Source organism: Epinephelus fuscoguttatus, linkage group LG5 (genome assembly GCF_011397635.1).
Source record: "Epinephelus fuscoguttatus linkage group LG5, E.fuscoguttatus.final_Chr_v1".
Classification (NCBI taxonomy): Eukaryota; Metazoa; Chordata; class Actinopteri; order Perciformes; family Serranidae; genus Epinephelus; species Epinephelus fuscoguttatus.
In genome coordinates, this window is record NC_064756.1 from 18,220,711 (window position 1) to 18,243,078 (window position 22,368).

Consider the following 22,368-nt stretch of genomic DNA (forward strand, 5'->3'; position numbering starts at 1 on the left):
ATTCATTTTCACATGACAAACTGAGAAAGTAGATATGAAGGAATGCATGTGGTCGTGACTCAGTGACCACAACACTGAAAACAAAAGCAAGGATACTTGTATGCAGCAATATTTAATCTAGTTTGAAAACACAGACACAAGGAAAACAGTTTTTTGAGATACTACTCATTAACCTGACTAAGGTGGTGCAATTTGTGCTTGGGGATGTTTACAGGAGGCCAATGCTAGTGACAAGACATTCAACATTACCCCAGCATGAGCTGTTGCTCTGCTGCTGTGGGTCGGTACAATCAGCGTCAAACACTGTAATGTCTATTTATTTCATTACTTTCAAATGCATTAAAAAGTGGAAAACTAGAATATATTATGAGTGTAATGTTGTCTGTCACTGTTGATTGTTATTAATGTTAGAAGGGGGTATGTCATAACAAATGTCATAAAAACATCCTGAGACCCTGTGTCCTCATACGGACATTATAGTTTGGGTTTACTTGACCTTATATTTCATTCGGCTTAACTTGAGCCTGTTGTCCTTGTTTGTGGACACTTTTTTGTGCCAACTAGTGGCAGTAAGTAAGACCACAATACACTTATCCATGTACAAACAAGATGACAGCCATCTCTGCCAAGTCAGTCTGCAGTCAACATGAAAGTGAACAAGGTACAAAACCTGATCACACTTAATGGTTAAAACTTGTTTATTTATGATTGAGAATGTTTGTAGTTTGATATGCCATATAAACTTTACCAATTTTAGCAACAGCAACAAACTACAATGCTGTTTATTAGAAAGTACTCATTTAAAGATATTGGGAATTTATCATCAGCTCATTGAATGACATTGGGACTTTATTATCGTCTCATTTGAGGACACTGGCACTTTATCATTGCTGACAATGTTTAGTTTTTATATGTATCAGGTCCTACTAATCCCAAATAGCTAGGAGAAATTAAAAATGCATACCAAATAAAAGTCTCAGGTCTCAGGAGGCTAAAATGGCACCTATAGTCATCAAACCTTTGAGGTCCTCTGATCTGAGATTTTTGTTTCAAAATGCGTCACAATTTAGGTTAAAATCTTAAAGAGATTGACATTACGTCCCTGAGCAAACAAATTTCCCAAATTTGTGTCTGTGTTGTGGCTTCATCTTATCAGATACACTCTCTCATGGAAACCGGACACAGGAAACAGCAATGTTCACAAATCAAATAAGAGTGCAATAAAAGACTCATAAAATCCCAATGACATGAGTAACACTGACACACGAACACCAGCTCTGCAGAGCTTGTAATCTGTGACGTTTACCTAAAGTTGTAAATGTTTAATGTCAATTGGCAGCAAACCCATGGCAGCTAAACTCAATATTAATCAAATGGCCACTGACAAAACTATTCCTGTTTTTAGCCAGGGTAACCAAACAGTGACTTCCAAAATACACATGCCAGCATCATAAAAACAAGTATAGCCTAGTTCCAATGACTAAGGTATGAACATGGTATTTAAAACAAGGTGTCAAAGCAGGTTAAAAATAGCTGCAAATCTCACAGACATTTCCAGGAGCCCACAAAGTCTTGAGAGGTGATATTTAAAAGCTCGTACACAAGTTATTATTTGTGCGCATGAGATAATTCACTCATTTCTGTCTTGTGCGCACAGGATAAATTCTAATGATAATAATAATCACCTTTCGGGACTTGTATCTTTCCCTTCCCCTGGTTGTGTTGGGGCAAGACTCATTGCGCTTGCGTCATTGCGCCTCGGTCTGGCGCGCGCCGTTGTGCAGTGCCGCAGTAGCAACAGTGTGTGAAGTGCGCGTGCAGCAGCAACAGGAGACGCTTCTCCGCAGGTAGGACCGGAGACAGAGAGAAACGGCGACTTTAAACTTGAGTTTTACTCGGTGTTTGAGCTTCAACTGAGCTCCGAGTGATTCATTCACACTTCTTCTCCACAGCTTGTTTTTCCCTCCACGCTGAACTGGTGTTTGTCGTTAAGCACGAGAGGAAAGGAGCAGGACCAGTCTTACACCATGTCGCCAACTTGTTGATGTTGCTGCCACTTATTTTTTTCTGCCGTCATTCTGGGTAAGTTGTATTTTTGCCTCTTTTTCTCATTAAAGGAATGAAACACAGCCTCTGTAGCGAAGGTATTTGACTCAAATGATAATATTCCCACTGGGGCATAGCGTGGCCGTGTTGCTAAATACCAGTCTTATCACACTAGCTCTGTGGCATTTTAGCCCCTGTGGTATCATTGTGATATTCTTAGTACAGTTTTATAGTGTTGTTGTGACATGTGAATCCGTCCTTCATGTGTTAGAGTGTTACTACAGGCAGGAAATGCTTCTGAAAGCAGATAGACACAACAGAAAGTGGTTGCTGGTGCTAAAATAAGTCATAAACACACCAAATCTGCAAATGTCTCTGTTATGATGGAGGGGGATTTGTGTGTGGTAGCTTACTTTTGATAAGAGCTCGCCTGCCAGTGATAACATCAGGTTTGTTTCATTCCTCCCCTGTTTTTAATCCGCACAGAGCTCATTAAACTTGTTATCTCTGAATCTGGGAATGAAATAAACAGAACCACAGTGCCCTCAGGCAAGACACTAACCTGATGCAAGCTGCACAGTGGCCTGCTCCAGAGCAATCTGGTTTTTCCTCCATGCACATACCAGGTGTGAATATTTGTGACATCACCTATGTGACGCATGGAGAACATGTCGTGTGAGGTTTTGCAGAATCATCACACAGAAAGTGAAGCCAAGAGATAAGGCGAACTGTTGAGTCTGAAGTCTGAAACCACAAAAATGAGGCCGTAAAATCACCCTGGGAAACTTGCACTGTTCCCAAGAATTTGCTGTATGTTTCTCCAGCTTGAGAGAATGCATTACTTGTTTACATCACAGCTAGAAAATTCAAATAATGTCCTGTTTGCAGAAGTTTGTTCATTCACAAATATTGACTCAATAAATATTTGTTGTACTTTTTATGTTACATTAAATTGGGCGATTACATAGACGTATTTTACAAGAGAATTTGATTAGGAGAATTAAGAACAACAGGCCAGACATCATGTTCTGTGCTCAATTTGTTCCTGCTCATGGATGCTGCTTTGAATCTTGCAAGCTTGATAAATGTCCTTTTTAAAAATAGAACCTTTCCATCATGTTTGACAACCAGCAGTGAGTCCAGAGAGCAACCTTCTGTCTGAGAATACCCAGTGACCATTGATATCTTAATGCAATTTAATGCAATAATTACTTATAACTAGAGGTGTGTGTCTTACTTTGCTGTGCTCAGGATGTCCGTGGGCATCAGTGGTGTGTAGCGCCCGGCCATTAACAGCATGCAGGGTGTGAGGGCGGGTCTCTCTAAAAACATGGCGACCAGGTGCCAGATTATAAGCGTGCATCCAAGAGGAGCCGTTGAGCCAACTTTAAATGTTGTATTTACAAACTGCAACCATCCTGCTTGTTCTGCCTTTGAGTTCATACTTCCCTGAGAACATACAGAGACAGGAAAAGCATCCTCATGGGGTGTCATCAGAACCAGCTGTGTGGGTGACAAAAATAAAGCTTCCGGCCAAATGCTCCCACTCGAGCACACACATGAGATTTTCTCAATTACTTTAATAGTTGGGGAGTCTAAAAAATGTGAGACAGTGCTTAAAAATAGCAGTCCCAGTTTTCCAAGGAAAAAGTGACATCTTCAGATTAGTGATGGGTGGACCGATTCTTTTCATAGTATCGGTTTCATCTAGTTGTTACAAGTAAATGTATCAAACCTCCTGATTTTTTGCAAAATATGGTGTCAGCCTCTCAGTAACACGCCATTGTTGTACATGCACGTTTGACAGCCAGGTCTGCTGCACACCCCACAAAAACTCTCTGTAATGCTTTATCAGGCATCATAAGTAAATTCACATTAATAAAGATAAAATATTCCATTTTATGCCTTGATTCAGCATCCCAGTTGTATATAGGTAGGCTACAAGCTCAATAGAAATGTCACTGATTGATTATCTGTCAGTTGCCATTTGGAGGATTGGTGGCTAAATCTCCAGCTCCTCCAGTCTGCATGTTGAAGTCCTTGGGCAAGATACTGAACACCAAATTGCTCCCTGTGGCTGTTTCATCAGTGTGTGAATGGTTACTGAGTAGCAGGTGGCACCTCGTAAGGTAGCCTCGGCCACCAGTGTGTGAATGTGTGTGTGAATGGGTGAATGTGACATGTCGTGTTAAAGCACTTTGAGTGGTCAGAAGACTAGAAAGGTGCTATACAAGTTATACACAAGAAATACCTGTGTCTTAAGACAACCTGTGCACATATATTTACAGATAACACACGCTGTTGATAGATGACATCATTAAACCAGACATGCCTGCATGAGAAGCTTTACACTACCCTTATTGAAGACCAGTGCATTAAAGAAAACTGTGATGTACAGAGCCATGTCGATTTGGAATAAACCACCACTAAACTTAACCCAGGTTACTAGTAGGATTACTTTTAAAAAGAAACTAAAAACAGCAATTATCAAAAAATAAATCAGTTTTACCAACATAGGATGTAATGTTTGTGAAGGTTATGTGTATTTGTGGCGTTCACTTTGGTGATGCCTTGGTGTACAGCTATGTTTTGTGCAGTCACATATAGTTCATGAGCCTATAGATTATGGGCTCTGTTGATTTGCTGTTGTGATCAACTGATGTGACGACATTGTAAATGTGAGATAACTACTGCTGTCTCTTGTTGGGGTTTTATTTAAATTTGTTGATGTTATAAATTGTCTATGATGTCATGATTTTTATATATTGTCTTGTTTTTGCATTTTGTGTGAACCCTAGGAAGAGCAGTCGTTGCTGTGGTAACGACTAATGGGGATCCTGAATAAAGAATAAAGAATTATTTGAGGAGCAAGTTGCAGATGTCACAGTTGCCTCCACAGCCTTGTGCCGCATTCATGCTGTGTTGGAATAATTTGAAAAATGAGGGCTTTTCTGGTCCGTCTCCTTTGCTCTTTGTTATCAACACATTGTTTAAAGACTTTGAGCAACTAAAATACAACATATCTTCTTTGTAGCATCAACATTGTTTCCGCATTACAACTTAAAGCTCGTGAGCACATCAAAGTTGGAAGAAAGCATGTGAATGCACCATGGCCTTGGCTGGCGAAGATCTTGACTTGAGTCCAATTTAATCACTTTTCGTTCACTCACTGTAGCAGGCAGCGTGAGCAGTATCCTACAGTAACTGTGGGTTGGAGAGTGGTAAAATTCGGGGATTCATGAGCACTCAGATGTTTGACAGGCTGACCTGGTACATAGTGTAAACTTGAAGGAGTTGGTCATAAAAATTTGTTTGTTAATTTACGACCATCACTGCTTCAGACGTCAGGATTTGTTCGACCAGCTGTTTGAAACCTGTAAATTAACAGTTTAATGTCACATATTAAGACAAAGAAAAATAGCAAATCCTCAAATTTATTAAGTTGAAAAGTCAGAAAGGAAGTTGTGCAGCTGAAAAATGTGTTTCCAGTTAATTTCCTGTCATTTTCATATGTGTTTCAGTCCTACGTGCATATAATTGCTTCCCTTTAATTATTTCATCACTTGATGACTCCAACGGAAAAACAGTAATGTGTGACCTTTGTCATGAGCTCATATTACACAATTTGTGTCTCACTGTTTTCTCCGTAATTTCTGTATCAGCGAGGGAATTTTCCCTAACTCCAAGTTGTCACATCACAGATGTTATACCCAGTAATTGTTTGAAGAGGCTGTCATGTAAGAAAGACCCAGCACACTGGCCGCTGGACTTTGTTCTGGTGACTGTGTTTTTAGTGAAGATTCCTTTCTGCCAGGCAGTGGTCAGGCTTCTGTAGTTGTTTTGTCTGTGCGGCTGGGAACAGACTAATGTTACACTGGTTTAGAGACACAGAGAAAGAGGCAGAGACTTGATGGAGGGGTAGACAGAGAAACACGGCCAAAATTGTTTACAGGACAAAGTTAAGTGCACAGTGTTGTCTTCCTCAGTGAATAATGAAAAGCTCAGAGGCAGCCATCCCAAAGAGGCCAGCCAAATGTCTCCTTAAAATTGGTAATTTAATGCAAGTGACCCAGTATAAATCTGACTCCTCTGGTCTGAGTAGGATTTAGAAGAATCACTCCAGTCATTTGTCTGAATTGGGAGCTTTAGAGTCCAGAGCTAATGTTGAATACGATACTGTATAACTCTTCAGGATTGTCAGAGACACACTGGGGAATCAGTCAGGAGAGATGTTTCTTTTTGTCCCGTCTTTATGTTTTATCGACTCTGCTTTCACCAGAGCTGCATTCACATCCCCTCTGTACCACAAACCCATGACAACAGCCACCACAGAGTGCAGGGCTAACTGCTACTTGCCACTCTGTTAAGCTTTTGGTAAGCTTAGAGGTGTGCATCAAGCTCTTATAGCAACTTGCCGCAGCTTGTGTTTTGAAAAACTTGAAAAACATGTTTTTCTACCAACGTTAAAAGGAATCAATAACAAAATCATTCAGGAGCAAAAACAAGTGCCGAGACAGCAACAGAAGATGAAAATATTTGTGTCCCTGGGATATTTGTGCGTGATCAGTATGCTTTAATTAGTCTAATGATAGAGAGGTGTAAATGACAGAGATAGGAGAAGAGGAAGTGTTTGTGTGGCTACTGTGGTGTCTGTGTCCATGTCTGTCTCTGTTTGTGTTGTGTGTATGAACTAAACAGATATTTCAACTTGCTGCCAGTACCTCTTACCAGTGCTGTTTTTCAGACCTCTAAGCATCTCTTAATTTGTTCAGTGATTTAAGGTCCGGTGTTGCACTCGTAGATGGTAAACGGAAATTTTTGGGTAGGATTAAGATTACGGAAGTCGTCTTGCACAGCTAGTTTGCTGCATCCATGAAAAAAAAAAGCCACAAAAAGTTCCAACAACTGAGACTGAAACAACTGTACAGGTTGTTGGAAATCTAACTCTTAAGATGCTGACCATGTAACTTTAGTGTCCCCTGTTTGAGTCTACCCTCCTCTTATTTCTGGTCAATTTTCTTTTTTACATCTAGTAAAGGCATTCAACATAAGCCATGTCCTTATTCATGCAGTCATCCTGCCACTGAGTTCATGTTAGCCCTTTTCTTTTTTGAGTTAGGGCTTAAGAAGGTACAGAAAGCTAGCTGCCTTACAACTTGTACAGCTGCGTTGATCCCAACTGTGCTTATCACCAGTTTATCAATTCATGAGGGTAGCTGGGATGCTAGGTAGCTATGCAGGAAGATTACATCCCCAGTCTTAATTAGGGTTGGGTAACGTTAGTGGTTTAGTGGAGGGTATGCAGGGTATACCCACCTCTTTTTCTGGCCGTTTACAGGATGCCCACCTATCAACCAAAAAGTTCAGCTAGTAGAAGATCCACCTCATCAACTACCACTACACTATTAGATACTGTTCACATTTGATAGATGTATCTGGAATTTCGGTCCTGGTACTCAACAGTACATTTTTTGGTGCTTTACTTTCTCTGTAAAAACAAAAATTACAGTTTTGAACAAGCTGCAGGAATGACATTACGTAGTACACTAAAACACAGTTCTGCTTGTCTGCTCTTTTCTGATCACACATAGAACTAATCTTATGTCTCTGTCTGTCTGTCTGCTTGTTTGTGTACATAATTGTGTGTGTCTGCTTGTCCAGTAGTGATACTAGGCTATTACTAGATCAATACAGAAAAAGAAAACAGACCAGAAGCCGAAACTGGCTGCAGCAATAGTTTTGGCTCGCTGGGAAGCCAACAGGGTGACCATGGAGCTCCAGGGCTGGCTTCCCAGCTTCAGGGCGCCTCCACCTCTTGTCTGAAGTTGAACCTGGCAGCTCCACAGAGCTCCAGTGACAGATGTGGAGCACTGTGGTTGACTCCCAGGCTTCGGGGTGCTGTGCAGCACTTCTGCCTCTTATGTAAACCAGACAATCATAACCAGATGTGCTCTCAGGGACCGACATTTGGCACCAATGAATTTACCATGAATTGGTACTCGGCAGTACCGTCATACCCTTGAGAGTTTGATACCCTAACTGAGTTTTAATTCTGCCCACTGTGATTGGTCAGATGTCTCTGGGTGCAACCCCATACCAATTTGAACGCTGAGCAAATCTGAAATGTGGATTTTGATTCAGAAGTCTATACCCAGACAAAATTATCTCTGCATGGACCGAAATGATTTCAGCAGGGCGGATACATTATTGTCTAGTGAGTGGTTAAAGCAGAACAAAACTAAATGCCCCCAGTCTCCCCATCACTGTTAGCTAACCTGAACACAGCGTCAGACTGAATGACGTGAAACAAAATGATGATTTAGTCTGAATCAAGAAGGAACCTAGAAGGTTTCAGTGCCCGATGCTCCACTGTCCTGTCTCTGGATTTTACTTGTTTCATCAGAGCTGCATTCACTTCCCCTGTGTGTGGCAACCGCTTGTCAGGAGTCACACAAGGTGCAGCTGTAACTGCTGTCTATTAGTCTTTACACGCCTGATGAAATCCTCGGTCCAAATCCTCACAGCGACGAGCATCAACACGCTTTCGTCTGCAAGTTAAGACAAATTATTAGCAGCAGTGCGCTGTGTATTGTCACCTGCAGCTTTGTGTGTGATCCATATCACATTTGAAGGTGCTCTTGTCCATCTGTACTTTTTCAGCAGATTAGAAGTAGCTGGCTTTTGGTTTGGTTCTGCCAGAAGGAGATTTTCTTTTAGATTAATGCACAGAATCGTCTGTGTAGCCATGTAACAATGTCCATATTTGTACTTAAAGCTTTTGCACGTCTTCTGTGGAAATCAAACAATTGGAAGAAGCACATAAAGTTTCAGAGCAGACCAAGAAAGGGGAGGATTAGTTCAAATATGTGTGCTGCTCGGTGTGTGAGAGTTAGCCTGTGCTCTCTGAGCAGAGTTTAGAAGTTGTTTATTAGGTCTGTTGACTAATTGCAGTTTGGTCTCATGCAACAAGCAAGTGTTTAATTCTCCTCTCATGTGTGTGTGTTTGTGTTGAACACCAGCCATCCTCATCACCCATGTGTCTATTTATGGTGCAGCTGATTGGTTTAAAATGTCCCCTCTGTAATTGCCACAGTGCCTGTCCTCAGGATTGATTTACCCTTTGTGGCCAGAACCATATTAGCTGAGATAATTAGTCAAGTGTTTTTTTGTGTCTTAATGAAGACACTGAGGGCTGTGACATTTGCAGCGACTCTCCACCGCAGCTACATCGGTCTCTCTTGGGAAAATGAAATAATGTGTGTTATTTATCTCATTAAAAAGGATATTTATGTTTGTATGCTGACGCGTGCACATGCATGTTGCTTTCACGTGTGTATGTGCTTCATGTATATTTGCTGCTGGTGTGTGTCAGCAGTCTGTAAAGTGTGACACTGATTATTGTTTCCTTCCTTTTCATTTCGAGAGCCTATTTCCAATTCATCATCGCCAAAGCATGAGTCTGTGTACACATGTGGTAGCCTGTGTGTGTGTGTGTGTGTGTGTGTGTGTGTGTGTGTGTGTGTGTGTGTGTATGTGTACAGCAGAGAGTGAGGAGCAGAGGCATGAATCATTGATAAGCGTGTCCAGGGACAGTATAGAGATTGAGTGTGTGTATGTGTGTGGTAGGGTGCTTGTTTGAACACATTGTCTGTCTTGTATTTTTTGCATGCGTCTAATTAGAAAAATGTGCTAAAACTTCTCAAATGTGAGAATTCGATGAATTTTCCTCTCTTAATTCTGTTAATTGATTATTTATAGTTTTGGGCTGTTGATTCGACAAAATAATCTATACCTGTAGCCCTAGTTTGAATGTCAGGCTACTTGAAGTTAATTACATACCTGCATTAACTGTTTTCTGACCACTTTGACCAACTTAAAGAAGTATTTCACTCTTGAAATGGCAGTTTCTGCATAAAACTGAGCTGTTTATAAAATAAAAATACACAAAAACTATTGACATTGGTGCAACATGACCTGAGAAACAGAGAAAAAGCACTGTGGCATGTTTGGTCTGAGTTTGAGAGAGAGAGAGAGAGAGAAATCTTGTTCTGCTTCTATACTCATTGTGTCTGTGTTGGTGGACTGTCTTATCAGAAATATTTGATACGAATATTCTGTATAACGTTTTTGAAGTTTGAACAGGGCTCAAACGTTCAGTGTGACAGCGGCATTCATTCAACATAGTAAACAAGCAAATGGCGCTCATGATGGATTGGAAATGTGCAACATTTTTGCTGACACTAGATGTCAAACAAAAGCCACAGACTGTGTCGTATTATGTAACTGTTAGCTGTAAATTCATCACTTCCAAGCAGAAGAGACAAGATAATGTTATCTCGGAGAGTCATGGTGAAGAGTTCCTCCTCCTCTGGGCCGCTGCATCTCGTCTGTAGATGTCTGTGCTACAGACAAGAGAAGAGTCAGAAGCCCTCACTCTGCAGCAAAATGACTGCTCGTCTTGAAGCAATCTCAGTCGACTGAGGGGTCTCCAACTGATGATTTGAATCTCCGACTTTCAAGAGACAGCCCTACTTTTTAATAACTCTGCTTCGGTCTCTACCTAAAGGGAAATATCTGACTCTGCAGCTGCTAATTGCTCCACTATGTTCTCCAGCTAGTTGCTCAGCTTGTCTGTCTACTGTTTATAGCTGGGAACCAACGTATAGTGCATTAATCAGAGCTTGTTTTTGTTGACATATTCTCAGTTGACTCATGTTACCTCAACCAGGGTTCAAAAGTCCTGATAGTACCAAATCCACTTGCTGAATAATCACAACCAACTTTATGCAGGGTGTTTGATTTACGACCCTGTGGGGTTTATGTTGAGTTGTAAATCTCCTACGTGTGTCCTGAGTTGCAGCCACATTCTTGCAGTCGTGGTTTATAAATAATCTTGCGTCACCTTCTGCTCTGCCTTCTGGCAGGCCTGAGGGCAGAGAGTACGCAGCAGTGCGTCTCTCCTGTTAAAGCATGTGTGAAAGAGAGTGAGTGAGATAAATAGAGTGCAGAGTGAGGGAGCGTCCCTGTCAGTGACTGGTAACTCTACCCTCATGGGCAGGACTGTGGGTGTCCTGCTAAATGACATGCCATGTGGTGTTTTGTTTTTAGGGCAGCAGCAGGCAGGGGAATTAGCTCAAATGGTAGAGCGCTCGCTTAGCATGCGAGAGGTAGCGGGATCGATGCCCGCATTCTCCAATAAGCTTTTCAACTGTGGACACTCATTTCTTTTAAGGGTAAGAGGATTTCTACAGAATAACAGATGAACAGTGAATGCAGCATGAGAGAGTACGCCAGGCTTTGACCACGTTACTGAATGAACGGCTGCGTTTGTTGCCAGGCAGTGCAGGTAATCTGTCATCTGCTCATTTACAGAGGAACTGTACAATATATTTGAGAATTTGCAGCTCTCCACAAGTGTAAATGGTCGCTGAGAACTAATCGAGCTCCGCTTTATCAGAGGAACAGTTTGAGTTGATGCCAGAGCAGGTGCTTGGTTTTTTTGCTTTGTGATCAATAATTCATAGCCAAAAATACCCAAGGCACACTGCCCTGCAAAAATTGACAACCTTTAAAAAATGCGCTCAGCGCCCACGTGTTTTACCTCACACAATCTTCATCAGGGCGTGTAAAAACAAGTGGCAGCTCACAGATAAACCGATGCTGGTGTCAGCTGCCAGGAACTTAGAGTAACGCTGGATGACTGTCAGAGGTGCAGTCAGTCAGTAAAGTGGGTGTGTGCTGAATAAGGTCAACTCTAACAAGGCATCATCATTTTAACGGTTAGCAAATGTTATGACAAACGATCCACAGCATCGTTTCCGATCCTTGATATTTTTATGGCTCTGTGAGAGCTGTGGGCGGATGGTTGTGTTTGCGGGTTGTGCGTCTGTCCGTCCTGTTCTCGAGAATCCCATAGCTCAAGAATGCTTCGAGGGAATTCTGTTACCGCATCCACATGGTCTAAAGGATGAACTGATTAGATTTTGATGGTCAGTGGTTAATTCTAGTTGTTGCCATGATTCATAGATCACAAAGTGAAGTGCATGCCTAACCTCTCTTCTTTATTTGACCTCAGAATCTCAATTTACATTGTTGAAATTTGTTCTAAATTGAAAATGAAAATAGTTCTATCATCATCACATGATTTCCCCTCAAGCTTGCGTAACTTTAACGGATGTCTTGGTGCAGAATACGTGTCTGTTTTTCCACAGAAACAGTTTGAGGGGATGTATGGACAAGTTTTAGAAAACCTGCCAAAAATACTATGTGGGCAGAAAGACCTGCGCTGAGTCACAAAGCAAAAGTAGGTGACGCTGTCACACCCATAATGACAGTGTTGAATGAATTCCTGTGAAAGGTCGATGAGCCATGTTTTAATGAGCGTTTGCTGTTGGTGTCGCGATAGAGTAAACATGTGGCTTGAAATGACCTCATTAATCACACAACTTTTGTTTTTATGTTCCGAGAATCTTGTCTAAAAATAGTTTAAAGCTGTACACTAAAACTTGTAAACCCTGGTGTCATTTCATATGTTCCTTTGTATCTACATGCCTACAAAACAGGCATCAGTCAATATAATTATGCCTCAAGTCATTCTGGTGATATAAATCCGGTGAAATAAAAAGTTAGGATTTCCAACTTATTCTTTTTTTAACCATTCGTTTATGGCGTTTGTCTGTCAGTCTTTCCTGCTGTGCTTAAATGTGTTTGTCTATTACACTGCTATTACACTAAGATCAATGCTGATTAGGAAATGAATAGAGCCGGGAGAGTAGCTGTGAGCACGGACACACACACACACACACACACACACACACACACACACACACACACAGAGCGCAGATATGGCCACTTAGAGGCCTGTAATTACTGTTTGCTCTCTGGAGTGTTTGGAAATTGGAAACATGACGGTATCAAACGCACACATACTTACACACCCTGTATTTCAGGAGCACCGACAGATACTGAGTCATCATTTAAGCCGCAGGAAAAATAATACATGGCTATAATTGAAAGTGAGAGATCAATCTGTGGTGTGTATCTGTTTTCATCCAGTGACTATTTCCATTTAGAGCCTTTAGGCATTAACCATAAAAAAACAGTGATCAACTATGGCTTATTAACTGGGCTCATTTATATCAATTTATAGTAAGTTTTTTATTACTTTGATAACATGTTTGGAAGTGATATCTCAGGAAGAGGCTTCACATCTCTGTTTGCCTCCCTCATTATTTTAAAAAGCAATTGACACTCAACAGTTCATTAATTTTTCATGAACGATTTCTTCCTCCTGTGATATATGATTATCCGCACCACAGTGGTTCCTAATGAAGTGCAGATATTCAATATGGGAATCAGAGCGGCGCTTGTGTCAGTTGGCGGATCTCAGCTGTTTTTCCTGCTTCACTTTGTAGGTCAATGATTTGCTTGCTAGAGCTTGTTTGATGCACAAGGTGTGTTTTCTTTAGCAGGAAACCTCACAGCGTAATAGTAAACCAATGAGACCCACCAGTGACCTGTTGAGTTTCTTAGAACAGTACACAGCACGTTTGGTTTCATGTTGCTGCTCGCTCTCTCACACTTAGCTGTAGATGCATGCCAACATTACAAATACCAACAACCACAAAGTAACGCAACCTTACAAACAGGCCTTGGCTGAACATGTGCAAAGATTGGAGCTTTGATATCAGGTGACAGTTCATTATGCTTCAGCCCTGGAGGCTGGCATGGTTAGCCTACTAAAGGCTGACCTAAGGGCTGAACCATAAAGTGAGATTAGTGGTTGGCGAAGAATGTTGAGTCTAACGCCAGAGTTTTCCGTCCTATGAACGTGGCTCTCTTTGAACGTGGCTGGACCTCCATGGTGATGTGTGGTGCAGAGCTAACCTGCTCGGGACCAGACTGATCTGTCCATCTTTGGGTCGCCCCCAGACCCTAAAAGGAGGGAGCTGGTCCAATGTGGACTTGATCCCTTGAAAAAAAAACTGCTCCCAGATCATGCGTACGGTGCCAGTTTTTAAGGGATTGCAGATGTTTTGTGTGTGGTGCTGATTGAGAGGAGGGGTGAGGCGCTTTTCATCCCCCTACTGCCCATGCCAGAGGGATCCGTAGGACTGCCCCCACATGTGCTCCAGCTGCCGTGGAGTGTGAGGGGTACAGCCCAACTAGGAGGTAATTTGTACAGTAATATGAAAATATCTTTTTACAGTTGCATAAATGTAGTTGTTTACATGGACTCAAACACATAGACGAAGCATGAGAGTTATAGTTTGCATATGAAAGGCACTTAACAATGACAAAAGACACCACATAGGATCAGTGTCGTCCCATGTTCATTTGTGTGTCATACAGTTTGTTTCACGTCTGTCAGATGGAGCTCAGAGCTTGTTGGCGTCTCCCCTAACCAGCGATTACCCTGAGCAGCATCGTCTAGATCCATGATTCGCCACTAGCACCGCCCTCCAGATAGCCAGGCTTCATGGCGGGTGTATCTGAGAGCCTCCTCATGCTCTTGTTCAGGTCTGAGATTGCCAGTAACATTCTGTGTCTGGCTCCAAAGGCAGAGATGCCCACTTCAGATCTTCATCAGACAGTATGAGGACCATCTGTTAGTCAAGTCTCTAGTTGTTCTAACACATGGATGTACTTGATAAGGCCAAGGTGGCTCAGCAGCTCAGGCTGGTCATCTATCATTTGGGGGGAGAAGGTCAGCTGACTGCAGGTTGACGCCCTCCTCAATGAGCGCACATTTCCAGTGTAGCTGCTGCTGCTCGGGAGGTTCTCCGATTGACTCTATAGTCAACAGTCAGTTCTATGACAGATACCCCCAGACCTGACCATAAGAGGCACCTTTGGGCAAAACATGTGCCCTAAACATCATAAAATATCCTGCATTTCTGACAAGTGTGATTTATGGAGTTAATCTGAAATCACTCTCCAAAGTGCAGTATTTTCAGACGGCTGAGTGATTTGATTGACTGTCATGGCGTCGCTGAGCTTTAAGATAGCCCAGGAAGTTGGTCTCAAGGCCCTTCTTGAGATGGGCAAGTCAACAAATCAAAAAATGCGAATCACTGTAAATGAGTCATCAGCAAATAAAGCCGACTGCAGTGCACTTCGCAAAACCTTTATTATTCCTTTCTGCCCGCTCATTGGTTGACTGTAGTGAAGTGTTTTATGGCTCCTTCTCCCTCTCCCTGTATTACTTTGCCTTATGAAATTATGCGTCACCGTTGCTCACAACAAATCATTCATGCACCCACACAGAGGAGTTAACTTCAAACACACACTCTCACAGACACATTGATTTTTAAAAACACACAAAGCCTTTTTTTTTTTTTTTAAAGCAGTTTAACAAGACGCCACACATGTACACACTCTTACACATACTCACACATAGGCTTTGGTTGTGAAATGCTGTGAGTCACAGTCTGACAAGTCTATGGGGGACGTGGCTTAAGCCAATCACTTACTCGCCCACATGCTGCCATGAAGGAAATGAGTGTGATTGATGTCGGTGGTGGGTGCAGTAATTAAGATTGTTGATTAATCTCTGTGTACAACAGCCTGTTCCAGACAGTGTGAGTTGTGGGTGGGAGACCAGACAGTCTGCAGCGGTTTTTATTTCCAAACTTGCAACTGTCCATCTTCTACTTTTTATAGAGTGATGGATTAAATTATCATAATCTAATGGGCTGGCTGGCTGGGCCATTATTTATTTTGGTGCAGTTTGTCTAGTAACTCAGCAAGTACTGCGACTAAATACACAGTGACCACCTTGTAACAACACGCACAGGTGGCACTAAAAACAGTTGTGAGGCACTGGTGCAATACTTTCTAATTTTCATTTTCTGCAGCTTAATTCAAGAGACCAGAGATACTAAATATTGTAGTTTTTACCTGTAGTTATTTTGCAGAGTAGGGTTTTACTGTAAAAACTTTTGATTACCTGATACAATTACAAGAATGTTTTTTGCTTGTTACCCATTTAAAAGAAGCAATGTCAAGTTGCAACCCTTCATTACTGCTTGCATGTCTCTACCAGTTGTGACCAGTTTAGCCAAAAGTGTTTTCTTGTTTCATCTGAACACCTTTAAGAGGCCTGGGGAGTTAAAAGTGTTCAGTAAATCACATATTCAGTTGTCCTTTCAATCACTTTGTGACTCCTCAGATTTATCCTGCCATCGAACAGCACATGAAGTAATCATTGGCATTACATGCACTAGGTACAACAAATGCCCACATGTTAATGCAGCAATAATTTAACTCTCTGAAGGGTTCGTTCTGTACAGAGAACATTCACTACTTTGATTAAATGTCACTGCCACTGCTTATGTACTCTAATCTCAGCACAATAATGATTAAAGGGAAATGTCCAGTGTTGAAAGGGCTCAGTGTGACTGCACCCCTGTGATGCTGAAGATGTAAATGGCGTAAGTCAAACATGCACTGATCTATTGTGCCCTCTGGTGGAGAGTTTTGCTCTCTGTCTGTTCAGTTTTGGTTGGTTACAATCACTGATGCACATACTTGCATGCACTATGAGTGGGAGTGATAGTGCCGTCAGGGGGTCCGAGCTGGAGTCAAAGGGTTGGATGGATAGAGAAGTAGGAATGAGCAAAGGCAGATAGGAAGGTAAGAAGGAGCGTAGGGTAGGCAGAGCCAAGGAGAGACATCTGTGTGGACTGAACTCTCCCCGCCGAACCAGGCCGTACTCTCCGCCTCCCTTGACTCCCTCATTTTGATGAGTGAAGAGAGGGGAGAAAAACTTACCCAACTTAAATCGAGATGGAGTTTGATTGGTTGATTGTTGTTGCACATACTTGTGATTGTGGGTTAGAGCTGGAGCCATGCTGGGGGAGGGGACTGGGGGTTTAGGGAAGGTAAAAGCTTCATTGGGGTCATCAGGTGGGTACCCTTCTTCGCTGGTGTTTCGATGATAGACCCAACACTTGAATTCACATAGGCATCGAAAATTGATATTCACATTCTTCTAATGGAAAGGAAAACTGTCGATAAACACGCATGCGAACACAAGGGTGATATCATACCATATGGATATGACTTTGATCACTTTTGTTGACATATTGTAACAGGCCTAGTTTTTGTTTCATTTATTTCATTGACATTATCTCAGTAACACCCCCCCATGTCTCTCCCTGTCCTGTCTGTCCTCCAGGAAGTGAAGATGCCACATTCTGTCAACTCCTTCCCGACGGAAACACTCATCTCGAAAACCTTCCCTTTGGACTTAATCTCTACCAGCGTGTGGCCTACAGAGCCGTACGCAGCAGACAGCTTCGTTGCCAGCGTCAGCAACATCAGCAACGTCGGTGGCATCAGTGGGAAAGGAATCCTCCGCTGCACCTATAAGGAAGACTTTAAACGTATCTTACTCCCTGCTGTGTACACCTTTGTGTTCATTCTCGGACTTCCTCTCAATGCTGCTGTCATACTGAAAATATGGAGGACTCGGCCCAATCTGTCCAAAAACAACATTTATATGCTCAACTTGGCCATAGCCGACCTCCTGTATGTGATGTCACTTCCCTTGCTTATCTACAACTACGGCAGTCATGACTACTGGCCCTTTGGGGAGTTTACTTGTAAGCTGGTCAGGTTTCAGTTCTACAGGTGAGACACTTAGTTACATCATTTTTTAACTTTACACTCACAACACAGTACAGAAAGTTGCAGGTTAATAAGATTTCATATAACAGTATTTTATTTTTCCTATTTCCTGTTTCAGTAATCTCCATGGCAGCATCCTCTTCCTCACCTGCATCAGTGTGCAGCGCTACGTGGGCATTTGCCATCCCCTGGCGATGTGGCACAAGCAAGGTGGACGCAGGCTGGCGTGGTGTATCTGCGGAGGGGTGTGGCTGGTGGTCGCCATCCTGTGCGCTCCGACTTTTCACTTCGCTGCGACGGGAATCCAGCGGAACCGCACCGTGTGCTATGATTTGAGTACGCCAAAGAGATCAGTAGACTACTACCCTTACGGCATGGCTCTGACTTGCCTCGGCTTTGTGTTGCCTTTCATGGGCGTGATGGTGTGCTACTGTCGGATGGCCCACATCCTCTGCCGCCCAGTGTCCTACGAGGGCGTCTCCATTGCCACTGGAGAGAAGCGAGACAAGGCGGTGAGGATGATCATTGTGGTGGCGGCGGTGTTCTGCATAAGCTTCCTGCCGTTTCACCTCACCAAGACCATGTACCTGGTGATACGTACTCTTCCAAATGCACCCTGCGAGACGAGAAACTTGTTTTCGATCATCTATAAAAGCACCAGGCCGTTTGCCAGCATGAACAGCTTTCTGGACCCCATTCTGTTTTACTTCACCCAGCCTCGCTACCGCCGGAGCACCAGGAGGTTTATGCTCAAAGTCACCACCCTCAGGGACAAGGGCACCAGTGTGTGAGCCGACAGTACATCATACACTGCAACAGTATTTCTTTAAGCCTTGTTGCTACACCAGTGGTGGATCCCAGGAGGCTGCTAAGTGGTTCATGTATCGGTAGCTGAGTTTTTTTTAAAAAACAAGTTTCCTCGTGCATGAAATGAAAGCCTTATGCTTTACCTACTGCTCACCACAACAAAGAACTACCTTCCTGAGAGGGTTTGAAAATGATTTAGAGGCACTGACATATCAAGAAGCCTTCTGAAATATGGCAAACTGTTTTAACATTTAATGGCCAGACTGGATATATGTTGCAGATATCCGTAATTCAATTCTTCCTGCACAGAGAGAGCATTTCAGACGTTCATAATGTCATTCTTCCCAGGAACAACGACGCCACTTTTGACATTCATGTGTATTAGGCTTTCATCTTCAGATATCCACGTCATTGTAAATCCACCAAAAACATTCAGGATATCTGCAGCAGAATTCTTGTTAGGAAAACTCCAATTTAGTGGTTAGCATTGTTGTCTCACAGCTAAAAGGTTCCTGGTTCGAACCCAGGTTGGGAGAGCTTCCCTGTGTCAGCATGGGCACCTCTAGGTACCCTTGCTTCCTCCCACAGTCCAAAGACATGCAGGTTAACTGGTGACTCTAAATTGCCCGTTGGTGGGAATGTGGGCATAAATCTATGTGTCAGCCCTTTGATAGTCTGGCGACCTGTCCAGGGTGTACCCTGCCTCTCGCCCAGTATCAGCTGGTATAGGCTCCAGCCCCCTTGCGACCCCCAGCAGGATAAGCGGTTACGGAAAATGAATGGATGAAAGAATGCATTTGATATACATTTGAAGATAGCTGCACTTGCATTCTTACTAGTTAGTTTTGGATATTCAAAATGACATTATGGATATCTGGAACGTTTTTTTCTGGATATTTGAAATTAAAATTATGATTAGTAACAACTGGATTGTGGATATCTGAAATTGGATTTTTTTTTTTCCTATTCAGAACTGTGTTGCAGATACCCTGAATGTTCACTCTGAACATCTAAAATTCAATTGTGGATGTCTGAAATTCAAAGCCAGATGCACATGAGTAGCAAAATTGATGTAATTTTTCCTAGGAAAAATAATGTTGAGGATATCTGAAATGACTATTTTAAATAGGAAGAATGACATTGTGAATGTGGTTATGGACATCTGTAATACACATCCTTTTATACTTTTCAAAGATTTAAAGACATCTTAAATTTAGTTTTGACTTGTACAAATTTCTAGATATGTTAAAATAATATTTTTTACGAGTAAGAATGCATTGTGGATATCTTATCTACCATTCTGACTAGAGAGAATACAGTTTTGATTAGGAGAAATGTTAAATTGGATATCTAAAGTGTACTTGCACAGAGGAGTGTGATTTGATTATATGTTAAAACAACTTGCCATACTGAAATGCAAAATGAAGGTTGTAATCTCTTTAATATAAAAAGTAAACAGACAGAGAAAACCAGGAGGAAAATTTCCCAGAGCTGAAATAAAAGTGATATCATCTTGAACGGGCATTAACCATCTCAGCCATCACACTGTATTTCCCTGGGGAATTCAGACATTGAGGACACTTCTCATTGAAATTACAGATACTATCATGCCTTTATTTCATGATTATTGAGGCTGAGTAGTGCTGCACATGCACTATATGTATCAGGGTATTTACATCCTGCATTGTCCCTACTATCTGTGAAATGTTTATTTTCAGTCTCCGCTGTGTGCTGGGTAGTAAAGAGAAACTTTTATTATTTTTGTAAATAATTATTTTGTGTCACACTGAAATACAGTATAATATATGTAGATGATGCTAATGATAATGCTCCAACATGATAAAATAACGAGGAGTGTCTTCCTCCACAGTTTAATGTAGAACTAAAAGTGAAAGATGATTTAGAGATATTGTACTGAAATGGTTAAAGGGAGAAGGAAAGATCCACCATGGCACAAAGCCATGTAAATGCTTACAGTTACTGTAAATGTGTACGACTGCATGCATGAAGCACCTGTGTGGAAATCTGCATTTTTATATGGAGTATTACACTTTGATATGAAGGCTTCTATTGTTGTAAGACTTGTTGTTGCATGTTTTCACCACTGGGTGGTGTGTGCGCTCCACTGCTGTAACCCCTCTGCACTGAAACGCCAGCTCTATTCTGTCTATAAATGGTGCTGTTATGACCACATTATCCAGTGAGGATAAGATCTTAGCTATTACAATCAGAGATAAATCAGTGCCAACAAAAGTTAAATATCCAGCTCATGTCAGTCTGTAGTTTTGCCTTGTGTTCCTTAAATTCTCTAGTGGACAAAGGAACCCCGTTTTAAAGTATGTGCCAATGTTAATACATTTAAGAGTCATTATCAGATGCATGAGGGGGAGGGAAAATGCTATTTTTAGACTTAAATGCAGGCTCTAAATTAAGGGACAACCCTGCTTTTTCCCCCACTTCCTGTTGCTGTGTGAACTCCTTCCATGAATTCAGGATTTCTCTTCTAAGAAATCACCTCTGCTGATTGAAGTTTGGTGCTATAGAGATTGTAAAGGATGAATAATAGGGAATAGAGACTCTTAAAGAGGTTTCCAGAGTACATGTGAATTGTTTGGTACTTAGTACTGCTTTGATTGCTCTCCCTGGATACATACAGTTTAAATTTGTACAGTCTATACAGTTAAACTTGCTTCTACTATTGCTTATGGAGTTGCACCAAATAACTGAGTTGCTGAGTTCATGACTCTGCAATCCCTAACGTTCATGAAATGGATGCAGTTTGCTCAGTAGTTGGTTGTGACTTCATTTTGCTGTTGTTTAATGTTAATTTAACTTAATTCAAATGTAAATGTTTTTCCTAGCTCTTACTTTTCTGATTACTTTTGCAGAAAACTGAGGTCTCGTTCACTTAAAGCAGCGGCTGTCAGCTGCCAGAGGGAGAATATGGAGTGAAAAAAGTTGAATAAATATAATTTATGTGGAGGAAATAAAGAAAGGGTTTGCTGATGCTATCAAGCCGACCTTTATGAGACTAAAATTCCCATTTATTGTTAGTGACTGATAAAAAATGGTGGAGTGGGGGATGGGATATGAACTTTTTTCAACTTCTGAAGAGGGACATGACCAAAAAAAACAAAAAAACAAAAATGAGAATCACTGCTTTAAGCGTTAACAGATGTTGCATGAATTTGACCAGATTGTACTCTGCTGTCATGTCGGTAATTCTGGCATTGTTTTTGATACACTGTTGTGAATAGTGGTTTAATGTGAACATGTAATTCCCATGCATTTTAAATGCAAGGAACATTTTGACCACAATATACTTAAAAATGTTAGGAACTTCCTAATGTATGTGTGTGTTCAGTGTGCTTATTCAGTAGTGTAGTAATATATCTTGATGTTTATGTCTGTCAGGTTGAATATTTGCAATGTCAGATGATTTTTGTCTGTAGTGTGTATGAGGTTAGTTTAGAGTTATGACATGTCTATGCACTGTACCAACACATTTGTGTCAATCAGTATTATTTAGAAGAATTCTTATTTTTTGTAATAAAAGAGTAATATCAGAAATAGAATTTTATTTTTGTTACATAGATATTATTGTGTGATGAAAAAGAAACATGTATGTTTTTATATGCAGTATATAAATTAGTTTATTCTTGTCTTACCATGCAGCCCTCTTGAGTTGCTTGTGTAAATGTTTTGGATATTGTCATACTGTAACTAACAAACAGCCATTAAAAAAAGTCACACAGCCTTTCATGAATGTCTTTAATTCATTTATACAAAAGGTAATTTTCTAACCAATATGGTACGGCCGTGACACCAAGAAATCCTACCAGTGGCTGGAAAAGGTTGGACTGAAAGACAGCACAGAAGCATTAA

At 41.5% G+C, this 22,368-nt stretch overlaps 2 protein-coding genes and 1 non-coding gene across 4 annotated transcripts in view; 2 read left to right on the forward strand and 1 right to left on the reverse strand.

The window, feature by feature from the left end:
* Positions 1-3,327, reverse strand: part of kbtbd3 (kelch repeat and BTB (POZ) domain containing 3) — a 52,823-nt gene extending 49,496 nt beyond the window's left edge. The window contains exon 1 of the mRNA XM_049577472.1: positions 3,284-3,327. The gene's annotated coding sequence lies outside the window, so the exon portion shown is untranslated. The remainder of the gene's footprint in view (positions 1-3,283) is intronic.
* LOC125889447 (P2Y purinoceptor 3) lies at positions 1,761-22,240 on the forward strand. 2 transcript variants are annotated; one of them, XM_049577474.1, is made up of 4 exons: positions 1,761-1,847; positions 1,953-2,082; positions 17,225-17,679; positions 17,795-22,240. In XM_049577474.1, the coding sequence occupies exons 3-4, from the start codon at positions 17,234-17,236 to the stop codon at positions 18,465-18,467; spliced, it is 1,119 nt and encodes a 372-aa protein (XP_049433431.1). In that variant the 5' UTR covers positions 1,761-1,847; positions 1,953-2,082; positions 17,225-17,233; the 3' UTR covers positions 18,468-22,240. The 2 variants fall into 2 exon arrangements, with proteins under 2 accessions (XP_049433431.1, XP_049433430.1); XM_049577473.1 differs by lacking the exon at positions 1,761-1,847 and having other exon boundaries at positions 1,860-2,082.
* On the forward strand, positions 11,169-11,241 carry trnaa-agc (transfer RNA alanine (anticodon AGC)). The gene has a single exon. It is a non-coding gene; the product is annotated as a tRNA-Ala (tRNA).
* Positions 22,241-22,368: the final 128 nt, after the last annotated feature.